This window comes from Prunus mume, linkage group LG5 (assembly GCF_029339155.1).
Source record: "Prunus mume cultivar Tortuosa linkage group LG5, ASM2933915v1, whole genome shotgun sequence".
Taxonomy (NCBI): Eukaryota; Viridiplantae; Streptophyta; class Magnoliopsida; order Rosales; family Rosaceae; genus Prunus; species Prunus mume.
In genome coordinates this window covers 26,391,481-26,414,173 of record NC_142702.1, presented here as the reverse complement: position 1 = coordinate 26,414,173, position 22,693 = coordinate 26,391,481, and the positions used below count along the sequence as shown (strand labels likewise).

The 22,693-nt window shown below is 37.4% G+C and overlaps 3 protein-coding genes across 4 annotated transcripts; 2 read left to right on the top strand and 1 right to left on the bottom strand.

Moving 5' to 3' along the window:
* Positions 1-171: 171 nt before the first annotated feature.
* ATH9 (ABC2 homolog 9) lies at positions 172-5,150 on the bottom strand. 2 transcript variants are annotated; one of them, XM_008235528.2, is made up of 12 exons: positions 4,901-5,146; positions 4,479-4,633; positions 4,144-4,269; positions 3,856-3,951; positions 3,611-3,711; positions 3,404-3,440; positions 2,910-3,128; positions 2,366-2,477; positions 1,691-1,782; positions 1,423-1,602; positions 1,098-1,211; positions 172-719 (listed from the first exon to the last, which is right to left on the bottom strand). In XM_008235528.2, exons 1-12 carry the CDS (start codon positions 5,082-5,084, stop codon positions 513-515), a joined length of 1,623 nt encoding a protein of 540 aa, XP_008233750.2. In that variant the 5' UTR covers positions 5,085-5,146; the 3' UTR covers positions 172-512. The 2 variants fall into 2 exon arrangements, 1 of the variants encoding a protein (XP_008233750.2); XR_016127036.1 differs by having other exon boundaries at positions 703-719; positions 1,324-1,602; positions 4,901-5,150.
* Positions 5,151-9,832: 4,682 nt separating this feature from the next.
* LOC103332775 (uncharacterized) lies at positions 9,833-12,080 on the top strand. Its single transcript, XM_008235527.3, has 4 exons — positions 9,833-10,252; positions 10,405-10,679; positions 11,554-11,687; positions 11,787-12,080. Exons 1-3 carry the CDS (start codon positions 9,973-9,975, stop codon positions 11,617-11,619), a joined length of 621 nt encoding a protein of 206 aa, XP_008233749.2. The 5' UTR covers positions 9,833-9,972; the 3' UTR covers positions 11,620-11,687; positions 11,787-12,080.
* Positions 12,081-14,819: 2,739 nt separating this feature from the next.
* Positions 14,820-22,503, top strand: MOS7 (nuclear pore complex protein-like protein). Its single transcript, XM_089051612.1, is given in 10 exon segments — positions 14,820-15,387; positions 15,790-15,944; positions 16,484-16,606; positions 17,666-17,810; positions 18,167-18,228; positions 18,822-19,041; positions 19,832-20,717; positions 20,720-20,754; positions 21,329-21,578; positions 21,831-22,503. Coding segments are annotated over 10 exon segments (2,430 nt in total). The 5' UTR covers positions 14,820-15,099; the 3' UTR covers positions 22,097-22,503.
* The last annotated feature ends 190 nt before the right edge of the window (positions 22,504-22,693 follow it).

Sequence of the window (22,693 nt, the reverse complement as noted above, 5' to 3'; positions counted from 1 at the left end):
TCTTGTTCCCAGCTATTATATTATTGCTCTGAATAAGGAAAGGTTTACCTGAGTCTGCAACCAAACAAACCCTTTTGCTATGGGGGCACATGGCGCATGGCATACCAGATGCATGTGTGATTTTCGATGACCGGAGGAAGAGGTTATGATATAATTCATATCAGCTCAAAAGTCTAAAAGTTCTCTGTGCGTATAAGCACATAACTAATATCTCTGATGCCCAGTGTCCATACATTTCTCCCTTGATGGGGGTTCTATAAAATTGATCAGATCCAGAAAACATTGAGAGTTATGATGCATGAAAGAAAAATGATACAATACATTTAATTTATTCCTTCCAATGCCTTGAAAAAATCGTCTATCAATCCATGATCGGAGACCCTGTGTGTAATGGAGAGGCTTGATCTATGGAGACAAAGAATGTGTGTGCCCTTTTTTGGGTGACGGACGAAGAAATAATTATAGTTTCCTTAGTTTGTGAGTTATAGAAATTGAGTTTGTGCAGTACTTTTTCAGTTTCTCCAAGACAAAGATTTCCTGCCTTGTAGAAGCCACAAGGCTACTTGCATTGTAAAAAGTCGAGCTTCCAACAGAATTTTGTCTAACCAAGCACTCAACCAACGCAGGAAGGATTTCTTTTGTGATAGCTTTGCCTCAATGACTGCTTCAGAAGAAACCCTTCCAATGATCATGAATGTCTCAAGAGAAGGTACCTGCAACTGTTTGAGAAGCATTTCAGGTTCAAGGTCAAAAGTCAAAAATTAAAAGTAGAAGACAGCTCAAACTATGGAGACAATAAAAACCCTTATCGACAGAAATCCAACTCACAGGATGTGACAAAATTTGATACAACTTTAGAAAGCCATATAATTAAACTCTGCAGCTACAAAATGGGGCACATAAATGATTGGGGTATCGAGCCAGATACGTGCTCTATTCCAACCACTCACGCATTGTCAGGACATTTGACATACATCTTAGGTAGACAGCAAAAAAGGCTACAAGTACTCACAACAGCAAGTTGAAAAACAAGCTTATCTTACTATAATCAGGTTTTCAATGGTAACAGCACTAAAAAGGTAATAGCAAAGTAATACCAGAGCATTGCTAACTGATCGTAAACAATCATTTGTCTTCAGCATTAAAAGAATCACGCGTGGCAGCCTCCTCAAAAGCTCTGAGATTTGAGAGAAATACTGAGAAGCATACATCTGGCAGACAAAACATTAAGGTACGTTTAAACAGGTGAAAGTGATAAACTATCATTTAGATACCATCCACATCAACAAGAGTTTTAATTGCGAGGAGTACAAGGCTACTCACTGAGGCTAGAACTGAATCAGCAACATTGTAACAGCATATAACTCAGGTCTCAAAAATTACAAACATCGTGAAAACACTGAACCCATTGCAAGAGCTCACCTGCAGTTCTGAACGGTCACTTTCGCTGCCCTGTATAACCAAATGATCAACAGCTGGGTCAATGACCCTATTCCAAGGCCTCATGGTAAGAATCCCTGCAAATAATGCATACAAATCCTCTCCAGCACCTAATTTTGCACTATTTTCTTTTATTGCATTGGCATCAGCAAAAATCAAAGCCTGCAACAATCATAGCAACATAGAGAACACAGCAATGTAAGTTGCTACAATATGGAAGAAAACTATTCCAAGAAAAGCAATGGTGTACCTTCCATAGTTTAGCATAGTTAATTCTGGTCTCAAAGTCAAGCTCTTTATACAGACCGTGGTCTAGAAGTATCAACTGTGGTTTTTTCTTGCCTGTCCATGAGAAGGTGGGGAAAAACTATTTGAGTTGGGCATGGTCTACACAATGTTTCAAATAATAAAAGAAAGCTCAATGGGCACAATATCCACCAACTGTATGAGTACAACAGAGATGTAATACACTTCACAGTCAAGTCAACAACATCAGATTCTACATGGAGTTCTGAAATAATATTTCTCAGGGTTTAGAGAACATAGAGACTTGAATTTTCAACTACTGATGACCTGGCTATATTATGCTTCATACTTATGACCACAAAGTGCATCTACTTATGACAAACTATCACTATCACAGTAAGTTTTCAAAACCCAAATATGATTGAAAACACACAAATACCACCAAACAAGTTTTTTCAGCAGTATTGTAGTCATCCTCGTGATTCAGTTGCTTAGCACGATAAAGATATCATGAAAGATGATATGCCAACTTGCTATCAGAAAAGCACAGTGGGTATTATAATTGCATAAAAGCCAGGCTATGGTTTACTTTCGGTTGTGGTCACTAAAAAGTAAAACTAAAATAACATTACTATAAAAATTCTCAAATGAGAACCTCAACAATGCAGGAGGGTCTCACCTAGAATGCTCTTTCCACTATAAGGCAGAGGACGGACTAACAAATTGGCAGCATGTGGGTCACAATGCACAAACCCGTGTTTGAACATCATTTCTGCAAAAGTTTCACTAACCTGCATGAAGTGCATCAATTCTTAGTTTCTTTTCTTGCACAACTTGGTCAGAAAAGATCCTCACAAGGAAAGTGAAGCACATACAATGAAAACATAAAGGGGGCACAGGAGTCCAAAACCAGCCTTTACTGAGGGTCTATCTATTTAGCTTCAACCTTCAACAGTAGACCCGAGGATTCGAGCAAAAGGACAATAGAAAAAAGAAAAGAAACTCGTAGACCCAACGTTGTGGTTCCAATGTCCTAAAACCTTAATTCATTTTGCACAGTCAAATCAATTTGCACTATTATATAATCTACTGTCGTAGTCAACTGATGATGAAAGGGATCTTTAAGGAGCAAATGTAAATCTGAATGAAACCAAAAATTTTTTAGAAAACATGATTGTCTAAATATAGATTGTCAGAATTTGACATGAAGCTCATGGACTTACTAATCTTGCAACTTCATCAGGTCGAATTCCAAGTCTTTTAATGGTCTTCACATCATTTACTTCTGCGCCATCCATAAATTCCATGGTTAACAACTTTGAGGTACTTAGATTCCAATACACCTTGGGTGCATATACATAAGCTGCAATATGAGGAGAAAGCTTCTGAAAGTTTTCCAAGCATTTCTCACTGTTCTGGGCCTCGTTTATGAAATCTAGTTCCTGATTGCCACAATCACATATGATCAAATGTCAAGAAAGCAACTGAAAATACTAGGTAACACATATTTGTAGTGACAGAGAACTACTTCATGGTTAAGATGAGGTTCAAAGTCCACATGTTTTCTCGATCACCGGCATATTAAGAAAATACGTTTTGTGCCAATAGAAACTTATGAACATATAAACATTTTAGACTAATAGACTCATAATGTGGACAGATTTCTACAAGTTTACAAAGAGTCCAATCAAGGGTGAGAGATATTTAAGCAACTTGCCTTTGGTAAACTTTCACGCATCTCATCAATCAACCACCTGTTCATGAAAGTAGGAATTAAAAAACAGCAACAATTACCACAAAATCTTTCATTTCTAAGCATGTAAACAAGATCTATGCTTTGTCAGCAAGTCGAACATGGTAACATTTTCATTAATAAGAAACTAGTCAGGACAATTAACAGGTATGAGAGCTTTGGCAGAACTACCTGTAATCAAAAGAAGGGAAAATCCAGTGTAGGGTGTTCACAATAAAATCCACAGTAGCACAGTCTGCGGCTGCAGTATCTGTCATGTGAGTGTGCTGAACCTAAAAGTTGAAAATTATTTGGACAGAGAAAGGAAACTCTAATAAGAAAGATGCATGTTTTAAAATTTTGAATAAATCTGAATGACTACTTGGTTGCACCTAGCAGTAAAAACCCTTATTTGAGTTAAAATTGACAACTGGGACCTTCACAGCCACTTTTTTGCCATCATGATTGCGAGCAACATGGACTTGTGCAAGGGAAGCACTTGCTATTGGAACAGGATCAAATTCAGCAAAAATCTGCATTCAAAAGGCTTATCTCAGAACACGAACAAAACCTTCGTGAAAATTCATCAAAGCGAAACTATTGAAATTCATCAAAGCAAAAAATTATCAAGTAGCTGATAGAGAATTGAGCATTTAAGAGAGCTTAAACAGCATGTTTGCACGTATGGGATACTAAGATAAACACGTACAACCAAGGTTACATACTGTATCAGGCGTATCTCCAAGCTCTTTCTTGACGACCTCACACACTTGTTCGTATGAAGAAACTGGACATTTGTTCAACATGGAATCCCTCATTGTCTGTACATACTCTTGGGGTACCAAGTATTCCTGTATAAAATTGAATCAACACAATAACGGAATAACCAATCAGCTTCAATTGCTTTCAATCAAGACATACTGTTCTGATTGAGAATTAAGCTAGCTCTACCCTAGCTCATTTCAAATTCAACATAAAACACATAATTACAGTAGTTACATTTCCATTTTCTGTATATATAACTAACAGAGCATATTTCTTCAAGAATTTGAAAGCATACCAGCTGTCCAAGGTGTTGACCGAGCTTGATATATATGCCTCCATTGCTGAAACATAATTCTTGAAGTTTACGTGCAGACCTCAGGTGAACTTCATGCTTAATTTTTTCCCTCTCACTGCTTCCTTCAGGCAGTCCCCACAGTGAATACTCATAATCTAACCACAAAGAAATCTGAAACTCCATTAGAATCTAATTTTCACTTAAATTTAATGAATCTGATGCAACTAACTTTAAAACAGCACAAAAATTCACAATTAAGCTAAAGCTAAGGCTAAGGCTTTCCACCAAAAAAAAGTTAAAGCTAACGCACATAATTCTCGACTGACTGTAATGCTAGAACGACGACGTATTGTGAACCCTAAACGCTAATATTGAGCACTGCTTGGAGGAAATGGAGAGTTTATGGGGTGAAGTGAGAATACCGAAGGCGATGGCAGTGGCTGTCATGGCGTCGCGAATAAGGCGAGGGGGAACGGTTGTGTAGAGCTTCAAAGTCATGGAGGGGTCGTCGGAGGTGGCGACGTTCGCCGCCGCTCCGCCGCCAATGAGCGCGGTCGCCGACAGAGCGAGCTTCGTTCGAGCGCCCCATAAGGATCGCGTGGCCATGTCGTTGGGCACGTCGCGTTGCAAAAAGAGGCGAAGGCCACGAGGGAAATGAATGGAATATAGAAGGTTCGCAACGGTGACGTTTGTTATAAACGGGTTGGGTTTAGTTAGTTTTGGGTTGCGTACAAGATTTAAAATTGAATTTGGGCTGATCTTGGTTTGTAGACAGCCCAAGTGCAATTCTGAATTTAGAAGGGCATGTCATATAGTATTAATTGGCTCCTTAAGGAAGGAAAAATGATGTATCCTACAGCAGTTTGAGAGCTTTTGGGGTACCCTTCTCTTACAAGCCAGTTTTTATGGATGAATTCTACTCATAGGCTCTTAATAATTGGATATGAGTTAGGTTTCACCACGCAATTGGGCCCGACTCCATAGAAAATGGCGACCTATAGGCTAGATTAAGATGATTGGTATTCTGAATTGGCATAATGTCACTAGTAGATAAGTTCATGTCAAATGAAGGAACTGGCTACCATCGGACCAGTATCGATAGAGTGGGCCAAAGAGGATGTTGGGTACGAAAGTATGGTTGAATGTTAGGATTCAATATCCTACATGGAAAAATAACATATCCTATAGCGATTTAAGAGCTCTTGAGCACCTTCCTTTATAAGTTAATTTTTATAGGAAAGTTCTACTCATGGGCTCTTAACAAATTGATATGGAAGAATGAGCCAGTATTTTCCATTGATTAATAAGTTGGGAAAATAAAAAGGATTATATTTCCATCCAAGTGTTTTTTGGATATCCACCCCCAACTTGTTTGTCCAAATTTATCAACTCTCAATCTCCGTCAGTTTGATGAATAGTGCTTAGGCATCTTAAAAAAAACATTGCATACCCCATTATTTGCTAAATAATTTGAAAACACCTTCCCTCCAAAATTATTGCATACCCCTTTATGAATGACAAAAGGGCATGACAGAGCCAGCCAGGTTTGTCTTTTTTCCATTCTTATCTTATCTTTGTCATCGTATTTTAAAATCTTTAAAACAAAAGGAAGGATTATATAACCCCAAAAAAAAATAATAATAACGGGCCACATATTTCATGACTCATGCGTGACCTAATCCCTCCCCTACTCTATGTGTCCATTATAATATTTTATGCAACATGTTCATATCCACACTCAAAATTCGTGTCCATCACTCCATGCGTACACCTTTCCACGCTAAATTAACAGCAAATAATCAAGAAAATGGTAAATTGCGCGACATGCCACATCCCACCTTTGCTTTTTCTAGAAAATTTCTATAATATTTATTATTATTATTATAAACTAATTTAACTTAACATCCCATCCAAATCAAAATGTTCCGCGTGCTGTACGCGTACGTGCATAAATATAAACCCATTCTTGTCTAGAGGGGACATGCTTTTCATTCTTTTTTGCGTGTTTGTAGACAACTCCGAGGCTGGTACGTGTTTGGCCAATGTCACCAATTAATTACCAATGTGAATAAGATATCTACAAAAGTCAATCTCAATGTTCTGGAACAATGTATAGGGGCAAATTTATGTTCGTTACGCTCGCAAAACATAATTGTTAAATTTCACGTAAGTGATGGACGCTAACAAAACCCATATCACGAAAATACCTCATTGGACAATCACAATGTGAAAAACTTAAAAGAAGTATTGGTTTGTGCTTTTGGCTGAGAATCTTTCAGATGTCTGCAAAGTCAATCTTACCGGTGTTGTTTGTGGTATCATTTGTATGTAAGCTACCTATGATTATTGCCCGCCTTGTGATTCCTTCTGGAACAATGTTTGATGTGATCTGTCTCTCTCTCTCTCGGTCATTGTAATTGTGGCAGTACAATTCAATTTCCAATCTCATAGGGTGGGAAGGTCCCCCTTTTGTTTCATAGTGCACATACGCGGATTTTCGTGGAATCGGATTCCAAACGTTGTCTTTTCCCATGCATTTTCATGAAAATGTCATCTAGAAACCTACAAACTAGTTATGCAACCAACCGACAAATAATAACTCAAGCCCGAAGGAAACTCTAACTATGCGGTAACGTGTTATAATATAGGTGAATGTGAAATTTATATATAGTACAATTGAATTAGTGATGAAGATTAATATTTTTTTAAAAGCCAGTATAGGATTAAGAAAAAAAATCTAAAAATGATGGTTGACAAGTGAAAGAATAGTGGTTGATGGAATTAAGGAATGGTAGTTAGATTAAAAAACAAATGATAATGATATTTTCTTTAATGTACTATTTAAATGGCCATGCCAAACAATGGCATTTTCACAACGCTACAAAACTTATGATTAAGTACCAAATGTCGCATTACCAAGTTGTTTTCACGGGCCTCACATGATGTCGTTCTAGAATCTAGCCATTGATTTTCTGCCATTTGACTCAATATCTCCAACCAAAGGCGGCTCCAAATACCAAATGCCCATATATATATATATTCTAGTCATACTTGACCACTTCCCCTTCGACAACCCCAACCAAACCAAACCAACACACTTGGATGATTCATAAATATGAACCAGCAGTTCACGCTTTTGACAAAAAAACTAAATTAAGGCTGCTTCCACCAAGCAAAAGCCAGATTTGTTTCCTTTAAATTTTGCTCTTACGTAAAAGGGGTTTGGTCCTTATCCAGTATTCATATATATATATATATATATATACATATATATATTTGACCACCACATCTAATCCATGTGAAAAGCAGTGACGTAGTTTAATTTAATTTTCTTTTGACTAGTTGGAGGAGCAGACTGCGGCATGAGAGTCGATTTTAACGCGATCCCACGCAATCAAAAGGTCACTTAAGATTTGGTCTATCAGGGAGGGAGAGGTGCGATGATGCCAAGATGAAGGTGTTTAATCTGGTACTTTTAAACTGGACACCTTTATGCAGTATATATATATATATATACACACACACTAAACAGTTGTGACCGTTCATATATATATATATATATATTATTTATTTATTTTAAGGATTATATTCACAGTATGACAATATAATAAGTTTTACTTTCGCGAATTTTAACAATGTCTGAACTCGTACTCTGAATTAGTTTAAGGCTAGGTTCTTGTTTGTGTTTTGTGCTACATTACAAATTAAGATTTGTTTTAGTTTTAGTGCTTTTCATTACATTTTTGGTGCAGAATATAGTTAGTTGCAAAACACTGTTGTGGCATATGCTGATTAAACTGACTGAAATTTCAAATTTCAACTTCAATTTCCGAAACAAATGTCAAGATTCAGAGAACAAAGAACACTATTTCTGCATGTGGTAAAAATACCAGTCAACAAAAGGACCTGCCTAAATATAGCCACTCATCTCACTACCACCCGAGTCCCAATATAAAATCAAATTCAAAAAAAGCACACGTTGCTATTGGTGTTGGGTTGCTCTCAAATGTTAGGTAAGACACCGTTGATAAACAAATCTTTATAATCTTAAAAAAAAAAAAGCAAACAAAGCTCAAAGCTGGCATGTGTTTCATTCATAACGCAAAGCTGCTGGGCAGCTGAAGCAAGTTGGCCTTATTTACAAACAGCTGGAGGACAAAAATGCGGTTCATCTCGGTGGCTTCTCCAAATTGCAGGCCATGTTATTATTTACAGAATATACTTTACTAGCCGTTGGCTGAGGAATCTCATAACTCATCACCAACCACGCCACCGCAGAGGCACTCAAATAGTTCTGACTGCATCTGCATATAGCTAGATTAGGTGCATGATTGTTGGCAATGGATATTAGGGGTTTTTTGAATTTATTTACCAAAGTTCCTAATGCCAACGTGACATTGCATATTTTATTGCTCAATTTGCCTAACTTTTGTAGGAGAGATTAATTAGATTGATTTATATATATATATTGGGGGGTTAAAGATGGGATTGGTTTATTATCAGCATGACCCATAACGGTTTATCAAATCAACTACCAAATATTCTAAACACAACGTTAGAAAATAAATATACAATTGTAAAGAATTTAGCCCCCAAATACACACAAACCAAATATGATTTTAAACACCCCCCTTCCCCCCGAAATTGATTCGCAAAGACAAACTTTTGCATGTGGTCACATGCCTTTGAATCGGTCGGTTCCACCATACCCGGTTCATTGATTTGGAGTTCTTTAAAATTTTAAGGTCATAGCGTAGTGAACCCAATTGTTTGCAAAATAAAAAAAGTAATATACAATGTGGGTTAGTGGCCACACCCTAAATCCTTATGGACAATGACCCAGCAACAAACATTTGTCAACACATTTAAGTATATAGTGATGCTAGGATTAGTTGTCCATACGAGATCGACGATTCTTGATCGTTGATATATATATGTGAAGCTCACAATATATCAAAGATTAATTACGATAAAATTATTGTGTATGTGCACACACGCAAACATAGATCGAACATCTTCAATGTATCCACGATCAGGATTTGCTCATCCATATGTGGAATACTAACCGTGGCAAAAGTTATTGTGCACACATGCACACGTAAGCACATATGATCATTCCTTACTAAACAAGGATTAAAAATATGTCGTTCATTGTCGTTATAAAGCATTTAGGTATTGCCGTTAACTTTGTGATGAAAAAAGGAGAGAGGGGGCGACTCCTCTATTTGACCGGAAACTTGCGCGTATAAACTTCCAAGAGTCTCTTCGTCATCACTTCTTCAAGAAGCCAAGTCCAGTCAAAACTTTACACCTCAGGCCTGCACCTTCCAACGTCCAAATCCAAAGCTCTTATTGCTTAATTTTCTTCTTCTCCTTCCTACCCCTTTTAATTAGCTTCCCTGTTTCCCCTTCTTCTTTAACCTTGTATATGCACACAGAGGGCCAATAGCCTCCAAATTCGTCATACCCAGAAAGCGAAATTGAAAATCAAGACATGGGGTTTTCATCAAAAGAAGAGAAATCGAAAAGGGTGTTGAGGGGTGTAAAGACTCTGTTTTTCTTAATCACCATGTTGATTTCTCTGCTTCTGTTTTCGGCTCCGCTTCTTCTTGTTATTGCCGATACTCTTCTCCCTTCCGCTATTCTATCCGCCTCTTCTTCTTCTTCTTTGATCTCTTTGGAAGCTCTCTCTTCCCATTTCACTAACTACGACTTTCGGTACTCTCTTGTTGATATTCCGCTCATCTCCATTATAAGATCAGCTGTCATATTCTGTAAGTGTTCATAGCTTGGCAGCACTTGTTTTCCTTCCTATTTCTGTGCACAAAACCTGTTTTAATTGTAAAGTTTATGTCTTTGGACCAACTAAGTCTTAATTAGTTCAACTAATCTGATTCTAATGGAATGAATTGAATTGGGTCTGCAGGCGTTTACAGCTTCTGTGACGGGCCAAGGCTTTCACATGGACCATATTTGGGGATCACAACCATGTGTTCTCTGCTATCTCTGGTGTTTGTTTCATTGAAGGCTTCTTATGTGTTTGGTGCTTCGGGTGTGGAAAGAGCAGAGTATGTAAGAGCAACCGAAGTAGCTTTGTTCATCTGCTCACTGGTTTTGGCTGTTGGGCATATTGTTGTGGCATATAGAACAAGTTGCAGAGAAAGAAGGAAGCTTTGGGTCTACAAAATTGACATTGAAGCTGTAAGTCTTCGCTCTCCTTTTCTCATGTGAAATCGTATCAGTTTGGGATTTGGTTTTTTCACTTTAATTGGAAGATATCGAAATACTTAACTCAAAGGGCAAATTTATGCTCCCACCTAATTGTTTTTAATCTTGCAACGAAGGAAAAAAAATAAATTAGTAGAATCACTCGCAAAATTATATTACATCACAAATCATACCTTTTTAGTAAATTAAAGATGTTTGAGGTTCAACCACTACCACCGCAGAAATTTTACTAAGAAGTTTCATTCTTTAATTGCTGACTACGAATTATAAATTTAAAATCTTCTGGAAGGTCAACCTTTTTTTTTTTTTTTTTCTTCTTCTTCTTAAGGTAACATTGAAAACGTTTAGGATGCTTCTTTGTTACCAGAATGCTGCTTTTTGTCTATAATCCTTGCATTTTCCATGTTTGATTTTATTATTATATATATATGGATTCCGAGACTCTACATTTAGAGTTGGTATGTTTTTCGCTTCATCAAAACTGAAACCCCATGGATTTTTGTGAAAACACAATTTTTCCTTTTTTTTTTTTGTTTACTTCTCTTTGTCAAAATATGTCACTACGTTCTATATTCGAGGAATCCGTGATGGGTGGCCGGTTTCAGAGATGGGCAGCTTGCTTTTTATATTTGAGTTTGTTGACCACATGCCATTCATTTGCAGCAACTCTGCCACATATTTTGTCATATCAGAATAAACAGCTTTCTGCCATGAGATTGAGAATCTTCCCACATTCATGTGCATTCAAACCTTGCTTTTTGGACAAGCCCCATATTTATACAAAATCAAACTGCAAACAGTTGACGATTTGTCAAATGCTAATGTCAACAATGTCATGTGCGTGCAGGTTTCAGCTTGCAAAAATGGGTTCCCTGGATATCAGAAGCTCCTTCAAGAAGAAAGAGTGAAGTGAACAATCATACTTAAACGACATGAAGCAAATTTTGGCCTGCCACAGTCTTAAGGATCATTTACTTACAGGTAATTTTCATTAAGGCTCCTAAAACAGATTACTTTCCATTTCTGTAATTTGTGCTCATTGCTCATCAATTTGGTTTGTTTTTTATTTTTTGGGTGCAGATTTATTAAGACGAATCAGTAGTGCAAGGCATTGCTTCAGCCCCTTAAAACGACATGCCGTATGCCACATACTACATGTTGTAAACTGGTGGTTGTGTGTATATCATTCATTATAGAGAGTATAGATAGAGGCTACCATTGCGGCAAATACGGTCTTTTTTTTCTTCTTCTTTGTGTTCATCAATTGTACAGTTGAAATTTGTATGGAAAAGGTGTAATACTTATGCAACTAGCCGAAGCCTAAGCTTTTGTGAACTTGTGCTCGAAATCAATGAAATCGGATGCGTTAACTCCTGTACATTGCATCAAATTAGCATGTTGGGTCATTACATGTGGGGTGGAATTGCGGGGGATCCACACACATGAATTTCGCAATCATCGAATTCAATTCCCCTAACAAAGTTGGACCTCCGTAAATTTGACACATATTTACTTTTCTTTTTTCAATGTGTTTCATGCTTGGTTGAGGTTGACACTCAATTTTTGTAAACAAGAAATAAAATTACAGGGAGGATGGTCTAAAGATTTCAATATTCCTATAATCCTATTATCATATATAAGTATTAAAGAAACATACAAAGGAAAGTGTGTAAATCAAATATGAGTATTAAAGTTTACGTGATTACTGAAAGTTGACACTTATGGCAGTTTTTTATATTTATTTTTGGTCGAAATTGCAATTCATTGCAAACCCTCAAGGGTAGAGAACAGTACAAACAAAGCCAAGCAAAAGCACCGGCTAGAAAACTAGAAAACAAATAAGAACAAATCTAGCTAAAACCAGTACAGTATAGCATAAAGATTATGTTTCTGAGCCAAACCTAAAACGTCAAAAGCTAACAAAAAGGCATTTAGCCCACATAAATGCATATAGCCCACAAAGAGGTATTATACCAACATTTAGCAAAAAGCCCACATTAAGCATAGAATACATAAAATAAAGAGGAGATAAAGTCAGAGAGATTCTTGTAAGACCATCGTCGGTTGATTAGGCACTACCATGCTAGTTTAAGTCGGCTTGCAGTGATGATCTCTTTCTTTGACCGAAGCTTCCTTGATCTGTCATTTCAAATGTTTTGCAGTATGCCAATTGTTATAGTTACAAAATGACTGATGTTCCCAATTTTGTAATAGAGAAATATCATAAATGGGTTTAATCATCATATAGAACATGTTGTATAGGTAATTAGTTGAAACTGTAACTATGTTATAGGCACAAGTAACCTCTAACAGTGTACCTATGGCGCAAGTACTTTACACAGTGGCTTGATATGGCGCTTCACAAAGAACCTAGCCTACAGGTAACTTGCGAAAGTGTACCTATGACATAGGTATTTGACACATTGCTTGGGATAATCTTCTTCAAAGTTTGGCATATACCTGTGACCTAGGTACTGTGTCGGCGATTACCTATACGACAGGAGCTTACCTATACAATAGGTTGTAAACCTAGAACAAGAGTGAGAGTATAACTGTTGGACAGCGTGCAAATGAACATATTAAGTCTGTTTATATATGAGCAAAAATTCTCCAATAAATATCCAACAAAAACATTCTCCATAATTGATTGTGGAAGATATGATTTTTGCGATTCTTTCTATTCTTGGTGTCTAAGGATTGTTTAACACGATTTTTGATATTTTGCTGTCTTTTAGGTTACTTGATTTCTATCTTAGGGGCAAAATTGGAAGCACAACATAAATTAAAAAAATTAAGAAAATAAAATATAAACCTTAGAAATTAAAAAAGGTAAGTAATCCTACATGGCAGAAAAGCCAGAGGACTTGAATTACTAACAACAAATGTGTGGATTGCACCCAAATTATGTAATAAGAATTAGACTTATACCGAATTTTCTATAAAATAAAACACATAAAACCTAGCCGCCACCACCAGCAAAAAGAAACTCCCCAATTGTAGTTGGACACACCGCCAGTCACCACCATGAAGACCTAAACACCCGTAGGTCAATAAACCAAGCCAAAAATCACACAGAACATAGGCCACCCGAGATTCACAAACAGATCCAGAATCAACCCAATCCATACATCCACAAGATAGCAGCCAACAAAAAAAAGAACAAGAAAACCCATTCCATAGCCAGAGGAAAAGAACCAAGAACCTGGAAGTAGGTGGTGCAAGCACCCGAGCTAGAGCTCTACACACCTTCCAATAAATACGCGTCAAAACGAGTTTGAAATTTGCAGCTACAACCCAAGGATAAGGCCAGATCGAAAGGTAGGTGAAGGAACCCAGGTGAGCCATGGATTTTGGTTCAGTATGGAGCAGGACATGCAGGGTAGATATGGTGGTGAAAGGGGAAATCATGCCCAAGGTCTTCATCCCACCAGATTGGAAAAATGAGGAGAAGGAAAGAAGTGAGATTCAAGGAGGAAGGAGGAAAAGGAGGGGAGGGAGGAGGAGGGGAGGGGAGGAGGAGGGAGGCCACCTCCTCTTAGATGCTTGGGATATACATAGTGTCATTTACAAAATTATGTCATTTACAAAATTTGACATACATAAATCAACATACTGAGATATTCAATTGCCGGAAATTAATCTAAATTCGTCATTTTATAATTCTATGTAATTTTCAATTCTTTCATCCAAACGGAGGGTTATGTAAAGTAAACACATGAGTAATTTATAATCGGAATCCAACTCCTTACTTTGATTCCGATTATATTTCGATTCCATAATTGAACTTTGAAATTTCAACTTTGTTATGGAAAGTCATCTTTAATGCAGGAAGTTGTCATTAAATATGTATATTTATTTATATACAAATGATATTAGGAGAAAGAATCAAACATAAGAATTTGAATGCATAAATAAACGCTCTTAATTATTTAAACTACAAACCTCAAAATATCTATTTTATAGGCGGGTATAAATAAAATAGCGACCACCGTTCATCATGTCTGTGATAAGCCCATGACATCAACCAAAACCGTTTTTTGCAATAATAGAAAGCAAAAACGAATGCTGAATCGGCCGTGTATTATGTTCGTGTCGCTTATTCTGCATAGAAAACATTTCTAAATACCACGTTTGTGTCGCCCGCAGCTCATGTGGCGGGTCGTTGTTAAAACGCAAAGCACTTCTATATTTCCCTCCACGCGCAAAATCAATCGCATGGTCCGATTTGGAAAACAAGACCTCCGGGACAAACAAAAACCAAAAGCCAATTAAAGAAAAACATAAAGCTCAAAAGCAACGAAACGACGTCGTCCTCCACTCTTGCAAAGGGAAGGGGCGTAAAAGAAGAAGAGCCTCCACAACTCCAGAGCTCGAAAGAGAAAAGACTGATAAAATGAGGTTCAGCGTCGACCTCCAGAAAGCGGAAGCGGACCCGGGCCGGTCCCCGACGCCCAAGAGAGACGAAGTGGAGTGGGTCCCGTTGCAGAACCATCCGGTCTTCTTTCCCGCCACCGGCCCGGTCCGCGACCCGACCGCAGCTCGACCGCTCAGAAACCTCTTGGCCTGGGACGGAGCGTCTCGGCTTTACTTCTGGGACTCCGATAAGCTCTGCCTTCACCGGATCTCCATTCGCCTTGGCGAGCCCGACCCGACTTCCGTCCTCGCTGCTTCGCCTTCTAAGGTTTCCACACTTTTCCTCATTTCTTTTTGTAAAATTTGTTTGTTTAAGTCTGGTTGCTGAGAAATTGAAGGATACGAAAGTAATTGCACTTAACTGAGCTTAGAACAGTTAGTTACCTGGCTTGGCATAGATGATAATGGAAAATGATTGTTGAAGTTGAAATTAGTATTTTAGTTGAAAATTAGTCAGTGTAAAATTGATATGAAAATCTCAGAAGTGGACCAAAATTTTCAGTTATACTTATCTAGTTGAAAAGATAATTGTTTAAAGAGGATTGTAACTTGCAAGATTACACATTGTTCGTTTGAAGATTCTGGGATATCAGAAGTAACGGGTACTAAAATTAACGTGCGTGCCATTTAGTTTTTAAGTGCATGGTTGATAATGCCGGTAATTCGATAGGTGCTGCAAGCAGATGTAAATCCTGACTTTGCGGTTCAAAAAATCTCGATCAATAGGAATGGATCAGCATTGCTTCTTTCTGGTTCAGGTGGTCTATGCGTTATGTATCTTTATTATGGGCGTACTTCCAACAAAGACAATGCAACGATTTGCAGGTATGATGGGAAAATGGCAATACCTTATGATTTTTCACTTTCATTTTAAACATGTTGTGTTAGGGTGTCTTAGAAAGCAACTTGAGTGAGGAATGACTCCTAATGATGGTGGTTTGGATCTTATTATGACATGTTCGTCTGGCTTATTTTTATGTATTAACTCCTTTTGTAATTCCTACATTTAAAGTCTGGCATAAGACATATGTTATTTGAAAAAAAAAGGTTTATAGTAAGGCGCAATGTATGGGGTCCCTCTTCTGTACTTTCTCTCGCAACACTAAGATTTATTTTGTTCTTCCCCTCGCAAACTTCTCAATCTGATTTTTTATTTTAGTTTTCGATGATAAGTTTGTGCTTATTATTCAAATACTTGCCCTGGAAATTCATGTAGTAAGCTTGTATTCCCTTGTTGGAAATGCACATATGGATGTAATATACTTTATTTATTTATTGGAGGTTGTGTCGCAAATTAAAAGATTTAATGTTCCAAAATAAGAGTTCTTAATGCATCTTTTAAAAAAATAAATAAAACCTTACAGGACTGTGACTGTTGGTTCACAAATCTACTTAAGTGGAAGCAATATCATACGTATTCTGCAAGTTTCATGGCACCCTAACAGTGACACCCATCTGGGAATTCTTTCCTCTGATTCAGTTTTCAGGTATGAAATCCTTTTCCATTCATACATTGTCAGGATAGTTTGTGTTATAACCATAGAAACGAGTAGACATGGAAAATTATGATACAAGCAAAGGATAAAAACTTCTTAAATTGATCAATGGGTTCAAACATTGTAGATCATAGGGTATACTGGTGATTTCCCCCTAAACTTGTACCTAGGTTTCAATTGACCCCTTATCCTATTTTTTTTGAAAATTGGACCTGAACTTTTTTTTTCCCCAATGTGCCCCCGACGTCAAAATTTGGCACTTCACATCCATTCTGCCGTCAAGATGGAGGTTACTTTTGTCATTTTGTGTGAATTCAACCTCTGTGACCTATGACCTCCATGACATCTACCCGTTAAGGACCTCCTCATCTCATAATATTGGGATTTTTCCTAAACCCTAGATCCCCTTTTATTAGGGTACAAAAATGGAGGGAAATTGATTTGGGAAAACAACGAGCCAAAAAGAAGGAAGTGATAGCTGAAGCATGGGTTGAGTTGAGTGGAGACGCGAAATGACAGAAGTAACCTCCAACTTGACGGCAGAATGGATGAGAAGTGCCAGATTTTGACGTCGGGGGCACATTGGTGAAAAAAAATAGTTCGGATCCTTAATTTTCTTTATAAAAAAGGATATGGGGTCAATCGAAAGTTAGGTATAAGTTCAGGGGGCAAATCACCAGTATACCCGGTTTCAATATAATGCAGTGATCACAGGAAAAGCTTGGCATGGTTTGGTTGGAAAAGAATAGGCCTGATTTGTTTCTTTTTATTCTTTCTAGGCAAATTTATTAAGTTTCAATTGGTTAGGTTTATCGTATAGAGACATCCTACATAGCATGTGATTTTGTAATACATGTAGGAAACATGGTTTGATCATATTTACTTCCTAAAGTTCTATTAGCTTGTAAATATGGCTTCTTAATCATGTCAGACCAAATAAAAAACCCATGTCCGAGTTCAGCAAATGTAACTCTGAATTTAATTTAATTATTCTGTTTTAAACAACTGGTGTCCTTCTGTTTATTTTTATTTACCTTCACTTTTTTGTAGAATATTTGATTTGTCTTCAGATCTTATTCAACCAGAGCAAGAATATTATCTACAGCCTGTGCAACCAGGTAGATCCAGGAATGCAACATCAATTTGCCCGGTGGACTTCTCATTTGGGAGTGATCACCTGTGGGACTTGTTTAGTGTAAGTTCATAGAAAATATGACCTTGATAAGATCTTGTATGCATGTGGGTTTTGTTCAATCACTGATGCAATAGATTGCAATGCTATTGATCATGTGTTTCTTGTAAGCGTCATTTTATGCATCCATCTGTAATCTGATTTTTCCTTGAGATAGATTGTTCTGGCTCTATGGTAATAACTTGCTTGACATATATATTAGGATTGCCCTTGGCTTATCTTTGTTTTATAATAACACTTGTTTTTAACTGTTCATCTATTATATTGCTATGCTCATTCTTATTAGGCAAATTGAGTTTTTCATTTTCACCCTCTAATCATGTAAATTACTTGATTCACATTCATATGCTATTGTACAGGTTTTCATTTTGTTCAATGATGGTTCAGTTTACATCCTGTGTCCTATTATACCATTTGGAAGGTAATTTATTCTTCATGTCCTGCCCTTTTGTATTACATTTTGAAATGTTTAAGGCTTATAGTTTTCTTCATAAGGGGAACTGCAGGTAGGGACCAAGGTATATTATGTGTTTAAAAGCACAAGAACCATGAGGGCAGTATGGTTTCAAGTATCATTTGGTGGGAGACATGCCATTATGTACTATAAAGCTATATGCCTCAATTGTAGTCCCGTTAGGAGCATTTTTAGAAAAATTAGTTTATAGCGAAGACTTAAGTTGTCCTAATATTGTATTTTCTTTGGAATTATGTGATGTAATTTTCCTCGATCTAAATATGTGTTTCTTTGTCACGTATAAGGCTGTGAAGTTCTGGTCATTTCTTTGTCCGGTATTAGACATCTGTGACAGATTAAAATTGAAGATGGTCTAGTATTATAGATTGATTGAAACCATTAGACTGATAGTCTCTTCCCCTTGCATATCTGCCCCTTTGTTTTTACCATTGATAAGCATCTTGATGTTTTCTTGGAAATTTTCATACCAGGTTGCCTGTTATATCCTAACTGATCCTTGTATTGGGTGTTGAGTGTAATTAGTTTTTCTTATTTTGTAGCAGTGCTTACAAGTGGGAATCCATAGTAGAGATCTATAATGATGCTCAGACATTTGGCCTGAAGTCATCCAACTCAGTGGCTGTTAGTAATTCAAATCTAGCTATTTCTTGGTTGGAAGCAACATTTCCAGCAATTGCAGACCAAGAAACAGAAGGATCAGATCTATATGTGTTAAGAGCTCATCCTTATGCTTTATTTGATGCATCACTCTCACTGCAGGTACCTTTATTCTCTTACCTATAGGCATGTGGTAGTTGCTTGTGCTATATGGATGCTCCTGAGTAGTGCCTAAATCAACAATGTCAAACAAGGCATGACATTATAATTAGCATTATGCGTTGGACATCTACTAATTGTGCACGATCTAAATATTGGAAAGTGATGTAAAACTTTTCATTATACTCATACTCCTACAAAATGAGGTACTGTGATTGTTTATTGTTTGATCATATTATAGTTTTGAAAGGTTTTTTTAATAGACAATGAAGTGAAATGTGGCTACTAATTTACATGTTCTTCCTCTTGTTAGAAGATTTTCCTGCATATATGTTTGGTTGTATTGAATAATAAATCTATTTGGCTACAAAATAAGTATAATCAATTTGCCCACTTAGCATAATATATAGATTCAAAATGAACTTTAATCATTTACTACCTAGGTTTAAGCTTAATGATAAGTAGAAAAATTATTTGGATTGTTTATTAGTGGTTTAAGCTTGAAATAGCTCTGTGGCAGCACTAGCTACAATTCTTTGAGAATTTTATTTTACTTGATATTTTTCCTAATTTGAGGAGTATCATTAATTTGTTAGATTTCAGTCGGCCAAGCGTTACAAGTTGTGACCCTTTATCTGTTTAAACCTCTTCAAGTATATGTGAAATAATGATTGTTGGCCAATTCTATCGCAGTGTAGGGTGTTTTATGTTGGCAATTTGTTTCTCAAAGATTGTGTTGTGTTTATTTCAATCTGTAGAAGTCCACAATATGACCTAAATTATAATTTCCTAGGGACCCCTGAGGAAAGTGTGTCGTGATGAGGATGAAGAAGGTTCAGCCTTTCGGGGTGCAGAATGTGAAGGTGGAGCAGTCAGTTTTCTTTATAATTTAGTCGTCAAAGACTCAATTATGGTGACTGCCTGGAGTGGTGGGCAATTGCAAATAGATGCTCTGGCTGATGAAATCCAACCGGTGTGGAATGTCGGCAGCCCACCTCGCCTTCGTGTTGATTCCAACGATCATATACGGGGTCTGGCAATGATTTGTGAGCCAACCCCAGGTAAGGTTTCACCTGTGAAGCTTAATCAACCTCTTGATAGCACTCTTTGGTTGGGGCACCCTCCCCCTCTGTTGAGACTGGCTATTGTGGATCTGGCTCTGCCTAGGAAAACAAAAGGCGGTTCTCTTATTATGATGTTTATTGATCCCCTCATGCCGGAAAGAATATTCACCCTTCATGATGGAGGGATAGATTCAATAGTGTTGCATTATCTCCCGTTTACAAATCAGATCAGTGGCAAGACTGAGACCATGAGAACTCCTTCGGTTCATCCTGTTCTAAGCACATGCCAGGGAGAAATCTCCTCGCAAGCTCCACTTTCTGGTTTTGTGTCACTATCAGATTCATTCGGGTGCTCATGGATTGTGGGAGTCACTGGTTCTCGAGAATGTGTCATGCTGGAGATGAAGACTTGGAACCTGTTGCTTCCTCTTCAAGTTGATATGGAGGGCAAATCTCTTCACCTGGAAGAACCAAAAGAGAAAGATATGCCAGATATGATAAGCAAAGAGCTCCTTGTTGGACCTAAGGTGGTTCTTGTTCCTCAGACCTCACCAAATGTGCGTTCTGTTTCTGCTGATTCTATTGAAGGTCGATCAATGCTTCATGATTACTTCAAGTTTTTCATGAAAATTATGTGGAGTATGCACATAAGGTAAGAATATGCCAAGTGATTCACATACAAACCTTGTTTACTTGTGTCAAACCTACTTTCTTCTTGTGAAAATGGTTTTTTTGCTATTTTTGTTTTTAGATAGTTTTTCTGCATCACAAGTTGTTTACAAGTGTATGGAGCCGTGGACAGTTTTCTGCCTTTAGGAAAGGGAAGCTTTCAGCCATAGCTTGCTCACATGCAAAACATTTGCTGGTTGTAATTGCCAAATAACTTATGATACACAAGTTCTCTACAAAGAAGAAAAAAACTACATTAAAACCCACATATAGCGAATTAGTGACAATTTAAGCGAGCACAATAGCTGCTACTGCATTGCTAATTGTTGTTGATGCATGTGAGGTACCATATCTAAAGTGTCTAAGAGGTCATCCAGCACCACCAATGTCAACGAATTGTTTATCAACCAGGCCAGATAATCTATAAGCTTTTTGAGAGGTTAAATTTATTTTACCTTGTAAATGATTTAGAAAGAAGTTGATTGGGCAATATTCTTATGTTTCCTGGATTTAGTAGTTGATATTTTACTGAATTTATGACTTTTTCCTCTTTCTAGGTTCACTTTGAACTGAAGCATCATGAACCTCTCTTGAAGAAGATAATTAATGACCAGCATGCTCGCTTAGGTGATGCACAACAGAAGCTCTTGCAAGTAGAGGAGAAACAATCAAAATTGGAGAACAGGATTGATAGTGCAATCCAGCTGCACAATGTTCTGGAGGAGCGGTTGAAACGTTTGCGGAAATTGCCTGGGCCTCATAAAAAACCATTGTCCAGAGCTGAGCGAGAGTTCAAGTCTGAGCTTGGTAATGATTTCTTTTCAACAAAAAGTGCACTAATAAAAACTTTTTCAATATGAATGAGCTTGGTAGTTATGCCCTAATTCATAGGCAGTAATTATTTTTTCCTATTTTAGTGGTCCCCGAAATCATCATAATAATTTCTGCTTAGGTTACAAGTCTGTACGTTTATTTTAATTTTTTTGTTATGGCGGTTTCATATCTCGCATGGCCAGAACTGCCTGTTCACTTTTGACATACATTTTTATTGCTAAGCAGACCTCTTTTCCGGAGTTGAGTTGGACGCATTACATTCTTCCGTGAACGCTTTAACTGCAAGGTTGAGAAGGCACGCAGAGTCGCCAAAGGGCAATACATCAAACCAACAAAGGTTGATATCAAGGAGGAAAGATCCTGTGGAAGAATCTCAAGTCTCCCAGCTGAAATCCTCACTTGAGAAACTTTCACTGGTCAATAGTGTGAATTCAAAAAAGGTTAAGCTTGTTGAATCTGCATTAAGAAGTCGGGAAAGCAGCAGATCCTGAGACCTACCTTGTTTTTGAATCTGTTATTGAACTTATGGTAACTCGGATGGATGCAAGTTTTGAACCTGTGGCAGGGCACATTCTATCTGCCTCTCTATTAGAGGGTGTGGCATTTTGAACGGTATTGCCAGTCAAATGTTTTGGTTGAGTAGAAGTTTCTAGAAATTCAACCAGGGCCACCCACCACTGTAGTTTGCTGGTATGCTAGTGGTGGCAGATGCTCTGATTGTAGTGTACAAAAGCCCTATAGTGCTCTAGGATGTGCTTTACTGTATTTTCTTATTGCTCAATGGTTTCTTACTGAATTCTGATTCCTTGAACTTCTTTCTGATGGTATATGTTAAATATACCAAACGATAACAATCTTCAAACATTATTGAATATGTTCATAACCTGCTTTATCAGTATCTTTTTTTTTTCTTTCTATTTTAATAATCATGGCTTCATATCTGTTTGGAACATCAAACTTGTTTATTTCAATGGCATGGCATTTGGGTTTTGCAGTGATCAAATTTTTTAGACAGCAGCAACATGCATTGATCTGCGCTGAAAATTCGCTGCATTGGTAGGTAAGTCCCGCCGTTTATGACTTGGGGG